Below are 18,528 nucleotides of genomic sequence, written 5' to 3'. Positions count from 1 at the left end.
AGTTTAGAGTGTGGTCTGCTGCGGTACAACTCATGTTGGGGTTAATTCCTCAACAGAACAGTATTGAATTGCTGGGACCCTTTAGGAGATAGGGACTACTATGAGGTGACTGGTCCGTGACAACCCTCATGAAGGGTTTAGTGTTGGTCTCACGTGTGGGTTGGATCTCCATGGACTAGATTAATTTTCAAGAAAAAAAGTTGTTGGAGAGAAGGTGCCTCCTTCCCAGGAAGAAAGCTTCCCCTCTTGTAAGCTCTTCATCACATATTGAGAAACACTTACATGCGTTCCCTCTATGTGATGCCGCCTGCCATGTTTGGTAGAACTGGAAAGCTCGCACCATGACTTACACAGGCAAGAATGCCAATCTTGGATTTTGAGCTTCCAAACAGTGACCTCCTTTCTTTATAAAATCCAGCATAGGCTGGTCTCAAACTTGGATGACCCTGAGTTCCTAATCTTCCTGAGATTAGTGCTGGTGTTACAAACATAAACCATGATGCCCACATACCATGAACATGCTTGACCATATCTATGCTCAACATACATCCTCAATTCTTTGAAGTTCTGCAATAAGACTTCTTCTATTTTTAGATTTTAAAATATTGTTATATATGTTTTAGTATTTCGCCAACAGAAAGGTATCTGCATCACATGCATGACTGGTGTACGCAGAGACCAGAAGAAGTTGTTGGATCCCCTGAGACTGGAATTAGCCATGCTGATGCTGGTAGCTGAACCAATGTACTCTGCAAGAACAAGTGCTCTTAACTGCCAGGCCATCTCTGTAGCCACTGCTTCTTCAATATGACTTTTAAAACATTCCACTTAAAACGGCTTATAGCTACAACACGTGACTTCGGTGTCAGAAGCTATGACTGACTTAGAAATGGGGCATTGCAGCTCAGACAGTTTTTACTCACCCCATTATGGGTACTGAAGTCTGTTTAAACCGGTCATGGGCTATGGTGTACTCCACTCAGATAGGACACTCTCAGTGTTGGGAAAGCTCACAATTTAGCGGTTGGACTTGCAAACGGATGCAACGAAGTTCCACCACTCACACAACACATTTTCCTTTGATTAGGGTGGAAGCAAGCACAAGGAGAGGTTTAGTCGCCTGGAACTGGACTTAGTTTGTGTTATGGGCATGTGCACACACACACACACACACACACACACACACACACACACACACACCTCTTAATAAAAGCATTTGGCGGGGCTGGGGATTTAGCTCAGTGGTAGAGCGCTTGCCTAGCAACCGCAAGGCCCTGGGTTCGGTCCCCAGCTCCGAAAAAAAGAAAAATGAAAAAAAAAAAAAAGAAAGAAAAAGCATTTGGCATGATTCTAGTATCATTCATCTGATGATTGATCAAGTTAGTGGCATGTTAGAGGGTGCAGGAGCCTAATTATGGTAACCACTAGAAATAATATTGGAAAGCCAAGAAGGGTAGAGCCATCTTAGTCATAGACACCAGTCAAAGTTTGTTGGAGAAATTTTGTCTATTTCTCTATGTGCATCATCAGTATGATCGTCAATAGTATGAGAGAAAACAGATATTAGAACAATACACTTCGGTAAATTGCTAACAGCTTCTAAGATTGTGCTTATATAATAGGTAGTCAATAGTTGCTCTGCTTTGTAGAAGCTTTGTTCTCAGTTCTCCCATTTCGTGGTTAATTTCTGCTCATTTTTTTTTTTTGCTGTAATATTAGTAGTTTTTAAATTACACTGACTATTTTTAGAAACATCTGTTTGTAGTTCAACAACAACTCCTGCAGCAGGTAACAGAGAGGCCATGGTGGCAAAGGAATCATGGCAATTCTCAGAAAAAGTTCTTGTAACTCTGTTCACCGATTGTAGAGATTTGTTGAGTAAAAGGGGTGTAATGTGTCCTAGCCCAGATAAACTCTTATACACAGCAGGGTGTTTAGAATAAGTATCATGCTCACAGAAAAAGTCTATCCTAAGGACAACTGTTTACTGATGGGGAGGGTGGGGTGACAAGTGGAATTACACTAAGAAAGAACCTTAGTGCAATCAAAACATAGATGGTAGAGAAAAAAAGACATTGTTAATGAGAACATTAGTCACAGCTTTGAAAACATCAGTGGGGGCATGGTCCATTTTGTCCCTTGTTATCCTTGTGTAACTTGCATATGAAACCTCGATTTCATACAAATTTCTTTTTAAGAGCCCAGGAATAGAAGGATCTCCTCTGACATAGAAGAAGTTCTCTTCTTGGGTTTTTAGTGCTAGATGGGGCCAGAGTTCAACTCCATGTTATGAGTTATAGACAGGGTTCCTCTAGGAATGTTAAGCTTAATCACTTTTCCTTCTTATTTTAACACATCTATAATTTCTGCTCTCAGAACCTTTTAAAGAATATTTTATTATGTTGAAGTCTGCATTATTATGTCTGGATTGGTCAGTTAGATCAGTCCATCCCAATGCTGTTCAGTCCCCTTCTTTTGTCTAAACTATGACCCTATTACATAAAAACAATCTTTTGCATGGCAAGACAATATCAGAGTGTTGCCTATGAGAGTGGTGACTTTTATTTCCCCTGTCAGGATACATTTAGGTTCTGTTTGCCTGGGTTGAAAATAAGACAGTAAAACTGTTAGCCACAGGACAATCACGGTCCTATGATTGACAGCAAGAGCATAATATTTAGTGTTATGTTAGACAGTTAAAACTTAGAAAGTTTTTATGGACAGGAAACCGGGAAGGGGAATAACATTTGAAATGTAAGTAAAGAAATATATCTAATAAAAAATAAAAAAAAAGAACTCTGTGAAAACACTAACTGTGGAAGGAAATGAATAAAGAAAACCTAAACAGAGGGAAAAAACTTAGAAGGTTTGATTTTTGGTGGTCTTTTTCAGTTACTTTCCTCTTCTGTGGCTTTCTCGGGTGCCTGCCTTCTTGAGATGTAAGTGATGAGTCCAGGCAGGAACACCAGCAATCTGGATAATCAAGATGTAAGGTCCTGGGGTTGGGGATTTAGCTCAGTGGTAGAGCGCTTGCCTAGGAAGCGCAAGGCCCTGGGTTCGGTCCCCAGCTCCGAAAAAAAAAGAACCAAAAAAAAAAAAAAAAAAAAGATGTAAGGTCCTTTCCATCTAGGTCCAAGATGGTCAGTCTTGAAGTTGCTGACCAATACAGCTGTGGCTGAAATGGGTGGTCAGGAGGGTGAAACCCAACAGGTTGAGAATCCTGGACATGAGGGAAACCTTATCCAAGGTTAATTGCAATCCTTTTAAGGATTAAGAGATTGGAGCAATCCGATAACAGCCGAGCTTGTACCCGAGGGGTCATGGGAGGTGGTTGCCCATGTAGTATTTTGTTATAGAGTGAACTTTTCTTGGTAAGGGGTACAGTAAACCCCGAGAAGGGCTTGATGAATGGGGTCAACACAGTTACCACCAGTCTCAAGAGTACATTTAGCTAAAATCACCTTTAAAGTTCTAGTCATCCTCTCTACTGTCCCTGAGCTGAGGATGATTCAACAAAGTGTAGTCATAGATGGGTTACTCAGGGTCATCGTCCAGCAGCAGGACTGATGGGAAAGCATTTATCAAAGGTCAGTCTGCTCTTAGCTAACAGGAGGGCTGAACACCGAGAGTCATTTGACACCCATCAGTTGTTGACTTCTCTTAGCAGGGTTTCCACAGAGAGAGTGTGGACCTGTTCCTGTTAAAGTTGGGTCCCCTGTGAGCTTGTCAGCTTCTTCTACAAGGATTTTGGTAGCTGCAATGGCTCTTGAGATGGGGGCATCTCAGGGCTGCAGGGTCTGGTCTCTTTGAAACATAAGCTATTGGCCTTTTCTGGGGACACAGAGTCTGAGTAAGGACTCCCTTTCTTTTTGGACATAAAAATGAAAGGGCTTGGAGACATCGGGGAGAGCTTGAGCTGGGGCCTCTGTAAGGTTCTCTTTTAAGTTCAAAAAGGAATGTTCATGTTCCTCAGTCCATTCCCTTAGAGTGTTACCCCAGCCATAGCAGAGTACAAGGGTTGGCAATTTCAGCAAACTCAGGTATCCAAAGATGATGATACCCAACAGCTCCCAGAAACTCTCCCACTCATCTCCTAGTGGTTGGAGCTAGAATGTGCATTACAGCCACCATGTGGGCCTGGAACAGCAGTCTTTCCCCTTCCTCAGTTCATATCCCAAAGCAAGTAACTTGGAATGGGAAAACTTGAGCTTTTTTTTTTTTTTAACTCTGTAGCCTAACTGGGCTAGAGTTTCCAAAAGGCCTCTGGTGGCTCTCAATCAGTTCTCATTGTTAGTGACCAATAGTAAATCATCCATGTACTGAAGCAAGCTCACCTCACAGTACTTAGTGAAGAAGAGACCTAAATACTGGTTGAATGCTTCATCAAAGAAGCACTTTAGAAACCTTGTGACAGTCTGGCCCCGGTGAGTTGTCCTGATGTCCCAGTTCAGGGTTGACCAATTCAAATGACCAAGCATCCTGGTTCCCTACTCTCCTAATGCCTCTGAGACAGATGTTTACAGCAAGTCAGCAGGCTGAAGCCCTCAAGCCAGTATTCTACCCAAAAGTGCTGCACTCTGGAGTCTGTTCTCTACACCCTTCTTCACGGCCTAACCCAGGTACAGCTGAAACTACCAACTCCAAACTACTACACAGTACTCATTTCTCTCTGTTCTGTTGGTTTAAGTAAATACAACTTACCTCTAACATATTTGGAAAAACACTTAAGCCTCAAGGTCCCCAATAATTTGGAGTACTGACCTAGCTCCACCCTGACACTTCCAACAGAAGTAACGCTTTATTAATGAGAGGTCTCCGTGAGCTGCTGTGAGAACCTTCGCACACACAACACTGATAGCCAGTCACTGTCCACGTGGTTTACTCTTCAGGCCGTCCTTTGCCATCAGTCAGCTTTAACTAGGCAGAGTCCAGCAGGAAAGTGCATGGTGCCCCAGACCCACCATCTCTTAGGCTGCTATTGTTTCCTTTCCTTTACTGAAAGGTTGCACTGAGCCAGGCTTTACCCATGACAGGCCAGCAACATGAACACCTTTATTGTGCTGTTTGGCAGGCTTCTTCTGAGCCAGCATCTTCCTCATCAGGTACAGAAGGGTTCCATGGAGAAAAGCTAATGGCATACAGGTCTTCCATCGTCAGCTGGTCAAACAGACGAGCAGTGCACACTTTAACACTGTCAACCACTTTACATAGTGTCTTTTTCATACAGTACTGCAGCCTCTGGGTTTAGGGGGCTTGTTGTGTAGATTGTGTAGAAGACTCTCCTCGCATACATTAACACCTGCCATATATGAGTATGGTTCCGCCTCCACTTTGCAGGTGGGGATGTCAAACAGCAAGAGTGGATGGTTGCCATCTGGATAGTCACCAGGAATATACACCGTAAACTTGAATACGCCCTCCTGATACGGTCCGGGCCCTATGATTATTACTCCAAACCACACTAATGCCGAGCGATAAGATGGCTATACGTAGATTCCTAGCAGCTTCTGCTTCACTACCAATGTAAATTCTGCAAGAAGCGAACATTCCAGGTAGAAGGGTCTGTAAGGGTGTGGGTGCCATTTGCTGACTGCACTGCTGGGGCAGGTGATGTAAGCTTCGCTATGGGCAGAACATTTTTGGGAATAAAAGGAGCTGGTTTTGGGGTGCACTTCGTGGAGGACTGGTTTTCACATCTCCTGCTAATGTCTTCACCTTCAGTTCTTTTGCACCCAGAGTCCGCAGACATGCTCCACAAAGGATTCGTAACATGTACTACAAGCAAAGAACTTCAGTGCTGTGCCATCAAACTCTTCTGTCTTCAGCATTCACGCTGCTATGTGGTCCAGGTTAGTCAGGAATTCAGGATACAGCCCAGATTGGCCTCAAACTCCTAATCTTCCTACCTCTGCCTTAAACTGTGGAGGAATACAGGTAACAGGCATTTCTATCCTGAGGAGGTGCAAGGCTGGCACCTGGCCCAGAAGGTAGTTGGAGGCCGGTGGGCCCGTGAGTCTGAAGCTGAGGTCGAGAGCCTGGGGCTTCATGGCAGCCCCTCACACAGTGACGGGACCCAGCATGGACAGACCCCCATTGTACATTTCAGAAGGACTTACCTAACAGTCAGAAGGACATTAGCCAAACACAGAGGTGGGTGATACAGTTAGGGAGCCTGAAACAATTTGACTATGGACCTGCAACTTTCAAGTGCTCCATAAACACAGAAGTTTGTTTTTTAAACTATTTATTGATTCTTTGTGAGTTTCACATCGTGTACCCCAGTCCTGCTCATCTCCCCGTCCCCTCATATCTGCCCTTCGTCCTTGCAACCTCCCTCCACACTGAATAAAACACACACAAACACACAACAACAACAGCAAAGCCTAGAAAACATCTCACCGTGGAAGCTGTGGTGTCAGAGTGGGTCCACAGTGTAACCCCTCGGTCCACACAGCTTCACTTGCACATGTTCCTTGCAACAAGTCATTGGTCTAGTTCTGAGAGCGCTGGCTTCTGTGACTCCATCAACATTGGATCCTCATGGGGCCTCCTCCCTGTTTTCCTGTTGTTGTCCTGTGTCATGGAGATCCTGCAGTATTGGATCAGCAGGACTGGCCCCTTCACACGTCCCAACCATTCAAGGATGATATAGATTTTGCGAGGGCCGACTCAGAGCACTGGATCTGGGCCTGGCTGGTAGCTGAGCTGGTCAGTGCACTGGCTTTCCTTACCTGCACCACCAGGATGAACTCCCCAGCGACGCCACCCAATGCCACCATCAAAAGGAGGCAGGGTCAGCCCTCATGCCCTTGGGCCCAGCTCACCCACACCTACAGAGCCAACTTCACTGTGCTGCCCAGGGACAGCTCTCCCAAGAGCTACAGCCATGGAGGACGAAGGGGTAGCTCTCCTACTCTCCTGCCCTCTGGACCAGCTCTCCAGAAAACACAAAAGTTTTTTATCTGTCAATCAGCCTTGCAGAGTGTTTTACATGGGTGAAGTTTCTTTCTGGGAACTTCTTTTGTTCATGCCTTTCTCCTTCTTCATAAGGAAAATGATCAATAGCTTTTAGACATTTGTAATGCAGTACCAAGAGGAGACAGAGCGTACCAGAAGAGTCAAGGATTTGCAAATCTAGGCAAGTTCGGGAATATAAGGACATCTAGGAAAGAAAAAGTGGTGGTGGTATTGTGAGAGCAAAAAGCTTCTGTTTTGGGACTCAACCATATTAAAATAATTTCCACCAAGAGAAAAAAGTCTTAAGAAAAGAAAATACAGAATAGTGATTTCCGTCATGGTGGAATTATAAGTAATTTTTAAAAATTTAAGTGATTTTTAAAAAATTCTTACTAAATCTGTGCATTTTCTATTTCTACCATAAGCATAGGTTCACTGCTATACGCGTCGCGGCCGGTAGGTGGTGTAGTTTTGCGCTTTCTCAAACCTGATTTGTTAGCAGTAAACAGATCCTGTATCTGAAGCGCCCCCACAGTGCGCTATCAGATCACAACAAGGTCAGGCCACCGCTGGTCACTGCCTGGGGCCTTGGCTAGAAAACACTCCAACACCGATCCCTTTTAGGTAACTGGGTTTGGGAGCAGTTGATCAGAGTACTTATTGGAGCCTAAACAAACAGAGATTAAAATGTCCGAGTGATCCGAGGAACGGGTTCTTAATTATGAAAATTGCCTCAAAATACTTCGTGCTAAAACCTTCTCGCCTAACCTCTCCAACCCAGCAGGAAAAAAAAAGGAGGGGAACAGTAAGTTAAAACACGAAAGTCGAACGTTGTTGGAATGAGTCCAGAATATTCATCCCAGGTGGATTTTAAAAGTGCAGCTTCCCAGGTGTGAAAGATGCCAGCACCGCACCAAGGGGTGCGCAGGAACAGCGCGGCACAAAAGAGCGGAAGGAACTACTTCCCGGGGAGGTCGCCTGCCTGCTTGGCTTTGGCTGGGGGTCCTAATACCTGCATCTAAGACACGCCCACACGGGGCGGGGCTACGCAGACCACCGAGAAGGGGCGGGTGAGCAGGTCGGTAGAGGGCGCTGGCAGACGTGGCTCGCCAAAGGGATCGGCCCAGCTATGCGCTCTAATCCCCGCCCCTGAGCATTCAGTCCCGCCCCCGGGAGAGTCTGAGAGGCAGCAGCCCTGACAGCGCCTCCGTTCTTCCTGCCTTGCGCGCGCAGCCCGCCTGCTCCTACCCTCTCCTTGGTCAGGCGCCGGTCCCGAAACCACTCGGCCAGTGCTGTGGCGCTCGGGTCGCGGTGCACTGCGAGCCGTACCGAGAGCTGTAGCCCCGCGCGGCGACAGCATGGGCGCGCACCACCCGGCCCTCGGCCTCCTGCTGCTGCTGCTGCTGTGCCCTGCGCAGGTGAGCGGCTTCCAAAGACCCCGGCGGGCTGGGCGGGACGCGGCGGGGCAGTGCGGCGGCTCCGGAGACCCCCGGCGCGGGAGCTGCGGGCGTGGGGAAGTTGGTCTTCCGGTGAAGCTCTGGAGGTCGCCTTCTCTGCTCCTATGTCTGTCCACGCTCACGCTGTGCTGTGTTCTGGGAGAGGGTGACAGCTGGGGCCTCTGTTTGGCTAGCTTTGAGCTATTCCAGCGGTGGTCACCTGATTGAGGATGTGGAATTGGAGGGACAATGAGCTTAGATAGGGACTTTGCTGGTTGTTAGCCATTTTAACAAAACAGATTCTACATGCACACGAACTCTTAAGTTTTCTTAGCTCCGACTGTATTATTGCTCCATGTCTCCAGATGATGGAGGTGGGGGAGAACAAAACTCGGGTACCAAATTGAAGCAGTCTTCAGTACTTTAAAGAATGCGGGTTGCCTCTTACCACGTTCATTTTAATGTTTCAGGAAACTGAGGCTCACAAATCCAGTTGTTTAATTTCCCGTTCCCACAATTAGCCAGGGGCAGGATGACACTTGGCACAGCTACTCACTTCCTTCCTCTGGCTTTTCCTTGCTGTGGCCAACTTGGGTATGGGTGTGTCACTACTGTTTGTGTGTCTACAGTTTTCTCATTGGAAAGTGGGTGTGTGTTTGGGGGATGCCTACGGAGGGGTGCTAATTAACCCCCTTAGTCATGAGAATGACTCAGTCAGTGGAAACCCTGCCCTTGTGGCCACTAACGCCCCTCTAATGGACTCGGGTTATGACAGTGTCATGAATTAGAAGTCAGAGCAGATGAAGGGGTTCCCTGGTCTAGGAAGCTTACCCTTTGCTCTTTAAATCTGGCTTAAACTTATCTCTGCTTCTCTTTTACCTCAAGGCAACCTTCAGAATAGATATGCAATGATCTCCCCTTCTAAAGCGTTTGAAGGGGGTTGGGGATTTAGCTCAGTGGTAGAGCGCTTGCCTAGCAAGCGCAAGGCCCTGGGTTCGGTCCCCAGCTCCGGAAAAAAAAAAGAAAGAAAAAGAAAAGTATACTAAAGCGTTTGAAGTAGACCAGAGCTGATTCTCTTGCAAAATGCCTGAATGTCTTCCCACGTCGTAATTAAAGCACGCCCATTGTTTTACTGTGCTATCTAGAGGCTCGGGGCAGCTGAACAGGTGGGGGTGGGGCATGTGGTTTTGGAACCAGCAGTCATGGCTGCAGCTGGTCAGGTTTCAATCTGCGCACCAACCAGTAAAGCTAAGTTTGGAGATTAGAGGCAGCTGTCCTTTGGAAGATCAAAAATGCCTTAGGAGAGATTTTTGGTTTTCTTAAAATTTTCTACTTACAGGTGACGGACTAGTATTGCCAAGTTGAATGTTCTGTTTCTCTGTTTCGTTTTGGCTCTTTTGTGTGTCTTGCAGTAGGACACAGGTTCTGGCTGTCACTATGTTGCCCAGGTGTCCCTGAGTCCTGCTTCAGCCCCCAAAGTGCTGGAATTACGGGTATGAGCCAGTGCACCCAGCTCAGACAGCTTGTTTTTAATAGCCGTGTTTGCAGTCATCATGGTGTGCATGCCTCTAATCGGAGCCCTGGGGAGGCAGAGTCAGGGGGATCACTTAAGTTTGAGGCCAACTTGTTCTGCCTAGCAAGTCCTAAGCCAGTCAGGTCATAGACCCTGTGTACACTAAACCGCCCACCTGTGTCCATCCAAGTAATGCGTGGCAGTTTGGGGAAATAGTCCTGTCTTTCCTGGGTGTCTTTGTCCCCCCCCCCCCCCCCCCCCCTTGAGGAGGAACTTGGAATTTGTTGAGGTCAGAACTCATTAAACACTTTTTCAGAGGTAATCTGGCATGGGTTAATCTTTTGGCCTCAGGGGAGTGGAGTGGGTACCTGTAATCTTTTCCAGCCTTGGTCCACCAGTCGGAATGATAGCGGAAGATTTGATAACAGATTATTAACTGAAAAGGGAAGGGGATCTTTTTTTCTTTTTCTTTTTCTTTTTCACAAGTGGGTAAAGAGTAAAGGGACTTGCTGAATAGAACTTTGTATTTCTCCCATTTATATTACCCAGAACAAAGAGTCCCTCTGTGGAGAGAGGCATAGGCACCCTGTCCTGGGCAGTCCAGCTCACCCCACTGTTAGTGTAAGACTCAAAGTGAGCCTTAGTTACCACCCCCAAATGAGACTTGAGAACGTGAGTTTGATGCAAAAGCCAGCATGCTGGGGTCATCCTGCACCCAGAGGAGAGGCGACCCCTTCTCTTTCTTTCATAAACTTTTTATACAATTTTTGACGGCAGATTATAGCAGCAGCAACGAGGCATGTAATGATTGGTGGTCCTGGTGAGCTTTACATTAATTGGCTGGGCCGGGACTGGGACTCAGGGACCTTCTCTATCTCCAGGTAGGAATTTCCAAATCAGGACTCTCTCATTAGAGATGCAATGCTTCAAACATGGCTCTTCACCTACTGGGAAGTCTGGACTACCCCATCAGGGGTCCTTTCACCCTGTCACCTGTGACTCTGCAAGCAAATCAGACCATTTGATATCAAAACCACACCAGGTCTTGGCCAGACAGCTGGAGATTTATTGGTGTCACCGTGCTGGTCCCCAGCCAGGATACCTTCCCACTCAAGTTCTTGGTTGTTGCTTAAACTTCTGCAATGGCATTTTCTGTTAACAAGAGTCTTTGAACTCAGACGCCGGGGTGTGGGCTGTGTTGGGGTGTATTTAGAGGAACTCTCTGCATCTCTCTGCACTGCAACTCCAGTTTCCCCTGTATAGAGTCAGAGTAACTGTGCCTGCTTTGCAAGGTGTTTGTAAACGTCGTTTGCTTGCCTTGTAACTGAGTCTCCTTGAGAGCAAGAACTATATATCTCCCAATGGGGCCAGGACTCTTGATGTGTGGCTCTTTTTAAACACTAAGTCTTCTGGCCCCAAGGTGGATCTTGAAGGGGGGACTTAAAAGTTAGTTGGGATCACAATGTATTTGCGGTTGATTCTGGCAATGACAGTGATTGACTGACCAGCCAGGCTTTCTTCTGGCTTACGTCTGTGCGTGTAGTTGGGGAGGTGGTGGTGGTGGTGGTGGTGGTGGTGGTGGTGGTGGTGGTGGTAGTGGGGTGTGTGTGTGTGTGTGTGTGTGTGTGTGTGTGTGTGTGTGTATGTATGCCTCAGTCATTCTTCTGTTCTTTTGAGTCAGGTCTCTCACTAGTCAGCAAGCCCTAGAGCTCCATCCTCCTGTGTCTGCCTCCTTGACTCTGGGATTCTAAGTGTATACCACCGTGCCTGATTTTCGATGTCGGTGCTGTGGTTCAGACTCTGATCCTCGTGCTTATTTGGTAAGCACTCATTCACCAGCTGAGCTGCCTCCCGCAACGTCCAGCCTGTGTCTCTCTATTTTAGTCTTTAAAGGTAATCTGGTTTTAAGAAATAAGCACCTTCTGAGGTCTGTTGCTGCTGCCTGAAGCCACATTGGTGTCCCAGAGGCCACGTTGATGTGGCCTGTTCTGCCCCTGGAGACTGCTGATGCCAGAGCATTATAGCCGACCACGGTCCATGCTCCCGCTGACTGTAAAGTGTAAGGAAGCTGCTTCTGCAGTGATGTCAGTGACTGTAAACACAGTTGTGAAAGACGCCCAGTAGAAGACTCCTGTGACAACCTCTACCCCACCTCCCAAAATAACAATCTAGACAGGCAGCCATTGGAGAGAACTCTAAAATCTGTGTTAAGGATGCTAGGATGCAAGTATAACTCTCCCCAGGCCATGGCTTCTGCCAGGGGTGCTTTTAAGGAATGGCTTATCTTTCTTTAAGGGCAGCAGATGGGCAGCACACACTGGGATTGTGACCGTGGTCCTTCTTTTCTTTTTTGGGGGAGTGGGGAAATGGAATCATAAAGACAGGTTTGGAAGGACAGGGAAGTAAGAGTGATCAGAGTACATGATAAGAAATTCCCAAATAATCAATAAAGATAATTATGTTAGTAAAAAATAAGTACTTGTTTTTAAAATCTCTCGATGCAGTGAATGAGCTTCTGGAAGGATTTGGGATACACCTGGACACTTCCTTTCTCCTTGATCTCTTTTAGTCTCCTGAGGTTGTGAGATACAGTGACCTAAGGCACTGTGTAGGATGCAGAGATCGGAAGACCTAAAACCTTGGGATAAAGAGCTGTGCAGTGTTAGCTGCTGCCCGTGTCTCGTGCACACATGATGGTAGCAGAGTGGGTGAGAATGACAATATGGTGAGACATAATAAATATAAGGACAGATTGTCACATTTTTGAGCTAAGCTCTGAGGGTGAATTGTGTGACCGGTGAGGTGACCAAGGGGAATCTGGGAAGATGGAGACCAGCCATAGAAATGCTCAATCGTTGAGACGAAAACACTCCTTCCCCCAATTTAGTCATATCCTTATATTGAATTATACTGTATCCTATAAACACATAGAAATATTTATCAATAAAAATTATTTGTAGCAAGGCAGCAAATACGTTTTCAGTACAAGCCTGACGACCCGCTGTGAAAGGGGAGAAGCAACTCTTAGAAATTGTCTCCTGACTCCCACATGTGCTAGGCTGCACGCTTGCACACAGTATAATAAGAAATTAAATGCTAGAAAGTAATCTGTTTGCTAACAAACTGTTCCTTGCATTTACTGTAATAACAGTGAACTTCAGTATGAAACTGTCTTTGTAATATCCTTAGGATGGCAGGGATTGGTTTCCTTCTTGAGTCACACTTGCTGTGTAAACAAAGCTAGCCTCTAACTGGGAGGTTCTCCCCTCAGCCTAGGGAGAGCTGGCATTGTAGGTATTGTGTAGCCATACCTACTAGCAGGATCACAGATGATTAAAGACAAAAAGGTAGCTACATTGTTTTTGCAGAGTGTGTCATTGTGATCATGCAGCTAACCAAATTTAATGGATCTTTGTCTGCACACTAGAAGAGAGCATTGGATCCCATAGGACTATAGACATGGACAGTTCTGAGCCTCAGTGTGGGTTCTGAGAATTGAACTCCCGAATGGGCAGCCAGGGCTCTTAGCCACTGAGCCATCTCCCCAGCCCCATATTGTCTTTATCTCAAGGTCACATAGTTAGTAAATGGTAGACCAGAAGCCTGAACTGCTCTCTTCTGATTTCTGCCCTCTATTCAAGTTCAAATGTTGCTACCTGGTCCCTAAAATGGCTGCCCAGCAATTATTCCATTTGGCTAGTAAGGCTTCTCATTTGACACCTGGTCCTATCTCCACTGTGGCTTGGTAATCCAGGGGATTGATTAGTCTGCTGACCATGGCCCTCTGCAGGTACACGCCAACACTCACCTCAAGGTTTTGTTGTAGAGCTATGGCTTTGGGGAGGTTCTTCTGACGCTGTGCATGCTGAAGCTCATAAATGTCTAACAGTAACTAGTAGTGTGGCCTTGAGTGAGTTACTTATACTACAAGGTAAAGGGTTTTCTCACTGCAAGGTAAAGAGTTATCCGCGAAATGAATAGCTGGAGTGGTTGAGCCCATCTCACTCAGAAATATTTGACTTAAACACCTATATAAAGGAAGTCTGTTGTGCACACAAATTTGTCGTTGGGGGGTGTGTATCTGTGTGCGTGCGCTTGTCAAACTGGCTTTTTTTTTTTTTCCTATTTTTTCGGAGCTGGGGACCGAACCCAGGGCCTTGTGCTTGCTAGGCAAGCGCTCTACCACTGAGCTAAATCCCCAACCCCCAAACTGGCTTCAAAATAGAACCAGAGGCTTCTACCCTAGAAGTCAGATCAAACTAAGCCTCTACCTTCATGTATGTTTAATCTGTCTCCCAAAATCCAAAGGAGCAGCAGGCAGTGTAATCTCTGGGCAGGATTCCTTCCAGCCCATCCTGCCTTGTTCTGACTGGACAGGCCTGTATTCATGCTCCCTAGAGAGGCAGCAGGTAGTAGCATTAACCAGGGTTCCACAGGCCTCTCCTGTTGGAGCTGTAGCTGTGTCTCCAGGTCCCTCTATTTCCGTTACCCACAATGCAGAAGAAGTGGCAATGCCAACTATAGCATGTTTGGGCTCAGTCACGGAGCTGCTGGACTGCCAGTCACACCTGACAGCCACCTAGAGCTGTGAGTGACATCTGTAGTTTGTGGAACATTGCAGTTGGTGGGGGCAGCCTGCCTTCTGTGGCCTCCTCTGCTGAGGCTGTCAGTACCCAAACTGGGCTGGAGTTTGAACTGTGCAGGCACTCCGGGCTTGTGGGAAGAGACAGAAGATGGGCTGGTGGACATTCATCTTGTTTTTCAGAACTGTGTCACCTAGGAGCTCTGCCATGGACTGTCGTTTCTGAGCCTTTCTTCCCGTACCTGTAAATTCTCACGTTCTGTGATGATGGAATGTTAGAAACTAATGAGGTGAATGAGAAATGACACAGCGTGTGCCTGGCACACCATTGGCTTCCTTCTGGATTTATGGGTTTAGACCTTGGTAGGATTCACTAGAGGTTACCAGGAGGATATGTTGCTGTTTGGAATGTCTTCTGTGTAGTGTGGGAACCCTCACTTCATCTGTTTTTATGGACAGTAGAGAGGAGCTCAGATTATAGGTTCTGGTAGATGGCTGAGGGGTTAATTTTTCTTAAATCTTCCTGTACTGACCCTGTAACTGTTGAAAGCACCTTTCTGACTCAGTGAGATTTCTAGTAATTAAATCCCACCTGACCTGTCTTTTCGAAAGTAGAGCCTCCCTAGCCTTGTAACTACTAGGCCTGGGCTGAAGCCAGGTCCTGAGTTCTCATCTCTGAGCTCATGAAACCAGTGAGATTCCCTCAACTCACTGTGAGTCTTGCTGGTTTCTGAACCGATGAAGGTCGGATGCCTTGCTCAGGGTATTTCGAAGGAAGACTTAACACCTGGGCCCAGCTGTTGAGGTCTTAATGAGGGCATCGAGACAAACACAAGAAAATATTCTTTCAGACCTCATAAATTTTTTACTTGATCCTAGAGCGACAACCAGCAAACTGTGGCCTAGCCCACACGTTTGGGACATGCACACCTGCTTACTTCTTGTTATGGCTGCATTTGAACTTTTACAGGTATAGGGTTGAGTATCTGCCACAGAGACCTGAAGTCTTAAAAGCTTTCATTATTTAATGTTTGGCCCTCAGAGGCAGAATTTATCAGTTCCTAGCCCTAGTGGATCCACCGGGGAGCTCTCAGGGTGTGACTAAAACAGGTCACCATGGCAAGCAAGAGACGTGGCCTCCGTGACTGTGAGGAAGGGTTGGTCTCCTGTGCCGAGCCCGCTGCTGCTGCTCTGTGAATGCAGCTCACCTACTTGGGAAACCTCACACCAGACCAGTGTGGAAGGAGCCAGTCAGGGTGCAGCTTATGAGGAAATGAGTCTTGGGAGGGGCACTTAAGCAAAGATCATTAGAGATGTGGATGATACTAGAGTCTGGAAGAAACAATGCGGCTTGGTTTTCTGTGACTGGAGTTTGGCCTTAAGGTCTTAGATAAAAATAGTAGAGGGTAGTTAAGAGCCAAGGAACGCTCTGTGGAAGGGAGTTGACACCATACAAGTGTATGGTTCTGCATATGTGACCGTTGGTTTTTTACTCGTGGGGGAAGTTAGAGAGCTAGGAAGATCTGGGTGTGATAAATTATACTGGTTCAATCTGAAAAACGGGTAGGGTAAAGATCTAAGAGAGGCCTTTTGGTTTAAAGTCAGTATGGTGTGCAAACTCTGGATATCTGTGATTAGGCATGTGTTGATTTGCAATTAAAGAAAACTCTACAGTCTAAAATATTTTAGAAATGGACAAAAATGTAATAATTAATGTTGTCTTTTCCTTAAGAGTGTCACTGTAAGAATAGAACCTGTAAAGAGTAACTAGTGTGTCTGTCGGCTTGACTGTGCCAACAGAGTTCATTGCTGGAGCTCCCTCCTAACATTGCTGGAGCTCCCTCTGAACACTCACACCCCCGCAACAGCGTCGACGATTAAGCCATGAGTGTTCTGTCTGGGCAGATTGATCGGTGCACCTTGTGGAAGTGAGGAGATCTTAATAAATGGTGAGGCGGTCCTTTCCTGTCTGAGTTCTGCCCCTCTGCTTTCTTTCCACCACAAAGTGTGGGGGCAAGAACATCAGATGAAGTCCCTCCAGCCCCACACCTGTGAGCCAGAGAACTTTCTGCTTATTATTAATCACTAGTCTCAGGTGTCCTGACATAGCAACATCTCACTGCCTAAGTCAGCAGGATGTACGGTGAGGGATTTGGCTGTGTGGCGTGGCACTAGGATTTGTGGTCCTTGGTCCTGTTTGACCCCACAGTGGCGACAGGGATCTGAAGCTCTTGACAACTGAGCTTTCATTTTGTCTGGTGAGGGACATACGACACAGTGTGCGGTGGCCTCGGTATCTCACTTGTGCAGCCCTCGCTCCTATCCCTCTCTAGAACACAGCTTGCTGTGGTTAGGCTCACTTTGTGGTGACGACCCCAAACACGGGTGAGTTTCATTTTAATACTGCACATAATGCTTCCTTTCCTAAGAGAATGTTTCTGAGTTTAAAACCGGGGAATGTTTGCCGTCTGGTTTCCTTTCGGCTGGATTGGGTTGGGTTGGTGACAGTCTGTAGCCTGGGTTGACCTTGTGGTTTGAATGTGCTTGACCCATGAGAAGTGGCACTCGTGGGTGGTGTGGCCTTGTTGGAGGAAGTAAAGGGCTTTGAGGTGTCTCGTCTCCTCCTGCCTGCCTGCCTTTGGATCCAGATGTAGAACCCTCAGCTCCTCAAGCACCTTCATGCTGTCACACTTCCCACCATGATGATAATGCACTGAACATCTGAACTGTAAGCCACCCCAGTGAGGTGATGTCCTGTATAGGAGTTGCCTTGGTCATGGTGTCTCTTCATGTGATGAAACCCCAGCTAAGACAGCCTCCAGTCACAATCCAGGCGCAGGGCTTAGGGGTGTGTGTTACCACGCTTATCTTATACTCAGGGTTCTCGTATCACAGTGCAGGCAGCTTTAAGTTCGGATGTCGGGTTCTTTGTCTAAAAGGGAAGTATATGGCTCACGTGAGTTCCACTTGCCCCCAGAGCATGGTTGCGCCAGTGTGGCAATGACTTCATGACACATCCATCCTCTTTGTCAGAGAAGCCCTGACCGCCCACTGCCCGTGCTGATTTTGAGATTGTGGATCCTGACTCTGAGGCGCCAGTGAGACCCTCCATAGGTTGCAGAGCTGAGCATGGCCCAGCCCTGTCTCTCTTAAGTCTGTGGTCCCTTGGCTATATGTAGGTGCGGTCTAGCTCTGCCGTGACTCAGTCCTCCAGATGAGGCACTTTACCTGCTCATCTGGATCACACGAGTCACAGGTCTTTTCTGGGTGGCGATTGTGACAGTAGGGACACTCTTAGCAAGAGCCCATAAACTAAGAGTGGGAGATGTGCTATGTCCTTATGGGACTAGAACATCTGGCAGGAGCTCTGGAGGGACACATCAGCAGGTACCTCAAGGGAGGTGGAGACCGGGGAATGGCTTTAGCCATAGGTAGTAAAGAAGGCAGGGACAAGTGGACGCAGATGGGTCTCTTAGGGGACAGAAGAGAAGAGCCAGGCCGCAGTGTGTCAGGCCGCACCTGGAAACTGCAGACTGCAGAGATGGCTGAGTGAGGGAGCCCTACCAGGGGAAGCTGTGGAGGCACTGAGAAAGCTTAGTGTCCCCTTGAGCACTAGCCCTGGCAGGCAGAGAGCAGACATGTGCAGAGATTGTCTGAAGCAGGGGCATCTGGGAAATTAGTGTCCATGGGCAAGTGCAGATACCAAGAACAGGGAAGTTAGCATGCTGATAAGAAAGAGACCAGATGGTAAGGCTCCCTGAACAGGCTCGGGGAGGAATCTAGCTCTCCCTGCTGTAGATATGAAGAGGGGCTGGGGACATTTAAGGTGGAAAATAAAGCCTCTCACCTCAGCTCTCCTAGGTGAGGTGCATGGGCAGGCCCGAGGTGGGAGTGAGCAGATACAGCACCTGAGATGGCTCTAATTGTAGCCTAATTATCTTTTATGGAGAGTCAGTGCCTGGAGCCAAAAGCTTCAGTTTCCACCCTGGCTTAGCCAGTGCCCTCGTGACCTTGGATGCATTAGTGGGGTACCTGAGAGA

The 18,528-nt window shown here is 47.1% G+C and overlaps 1 protein-coding gene and 1 pseudogene across 2 annotated transcripts in view; one reads left to right on the top strand and one right to left on the bottom strand.

The window, feature by feature from the left end:
• Nucleotides 1-4,967: 4,967 nt before the first annotated feature.
• Aktip-ps1 (AKT interacting protein, pseudogene 1) lies at nt 4,968-5,758 on the bottom strand (annotated as a pseudogene).
• A 2,408-nt stretch (nt 5,759-8,166) lies between these two features.
• The window catches only part of Npc1 (NPC intracellular cholesterol transporter 1), a 45,926-nt gene continuing 35,564 nt past the window's right edge, over nt 8,167-18,528 (top strand). Inside the window, exon 1 of one of the 2 annotated variants that reach the window (XM_087592243.1) lies at nt 8,167-8,375. In XM_087592243.1, the coding sequence (XP_087448369.1) occupies nt 8,316-8,375 (60 nt within the window). In that variant the 5' untranslated portion in view covers nt 8,167-8,315. 2 annotated transcript variants of the gene reach the window in all.

This window comes from Rattus norvegicus, chromosome 18, assembly GCF_021556685.1.
Source record: "Rattus norvegicus strain SHRSP/BbbUtx chromosome 18, alternate assembly SHRSP_T2T, whole genome shotgun sequence".
Taxonomy (NCBI): Eukaryota; Metazoa; Chordata; class Mammalia; order Rodentia; family Muridae; genus Rattus; species Rattus norvegicus.
Note: the sequence above shows the minus strand (reverse complement) of the source record. Positions and strands in the feature narration are given on the sequence as shown.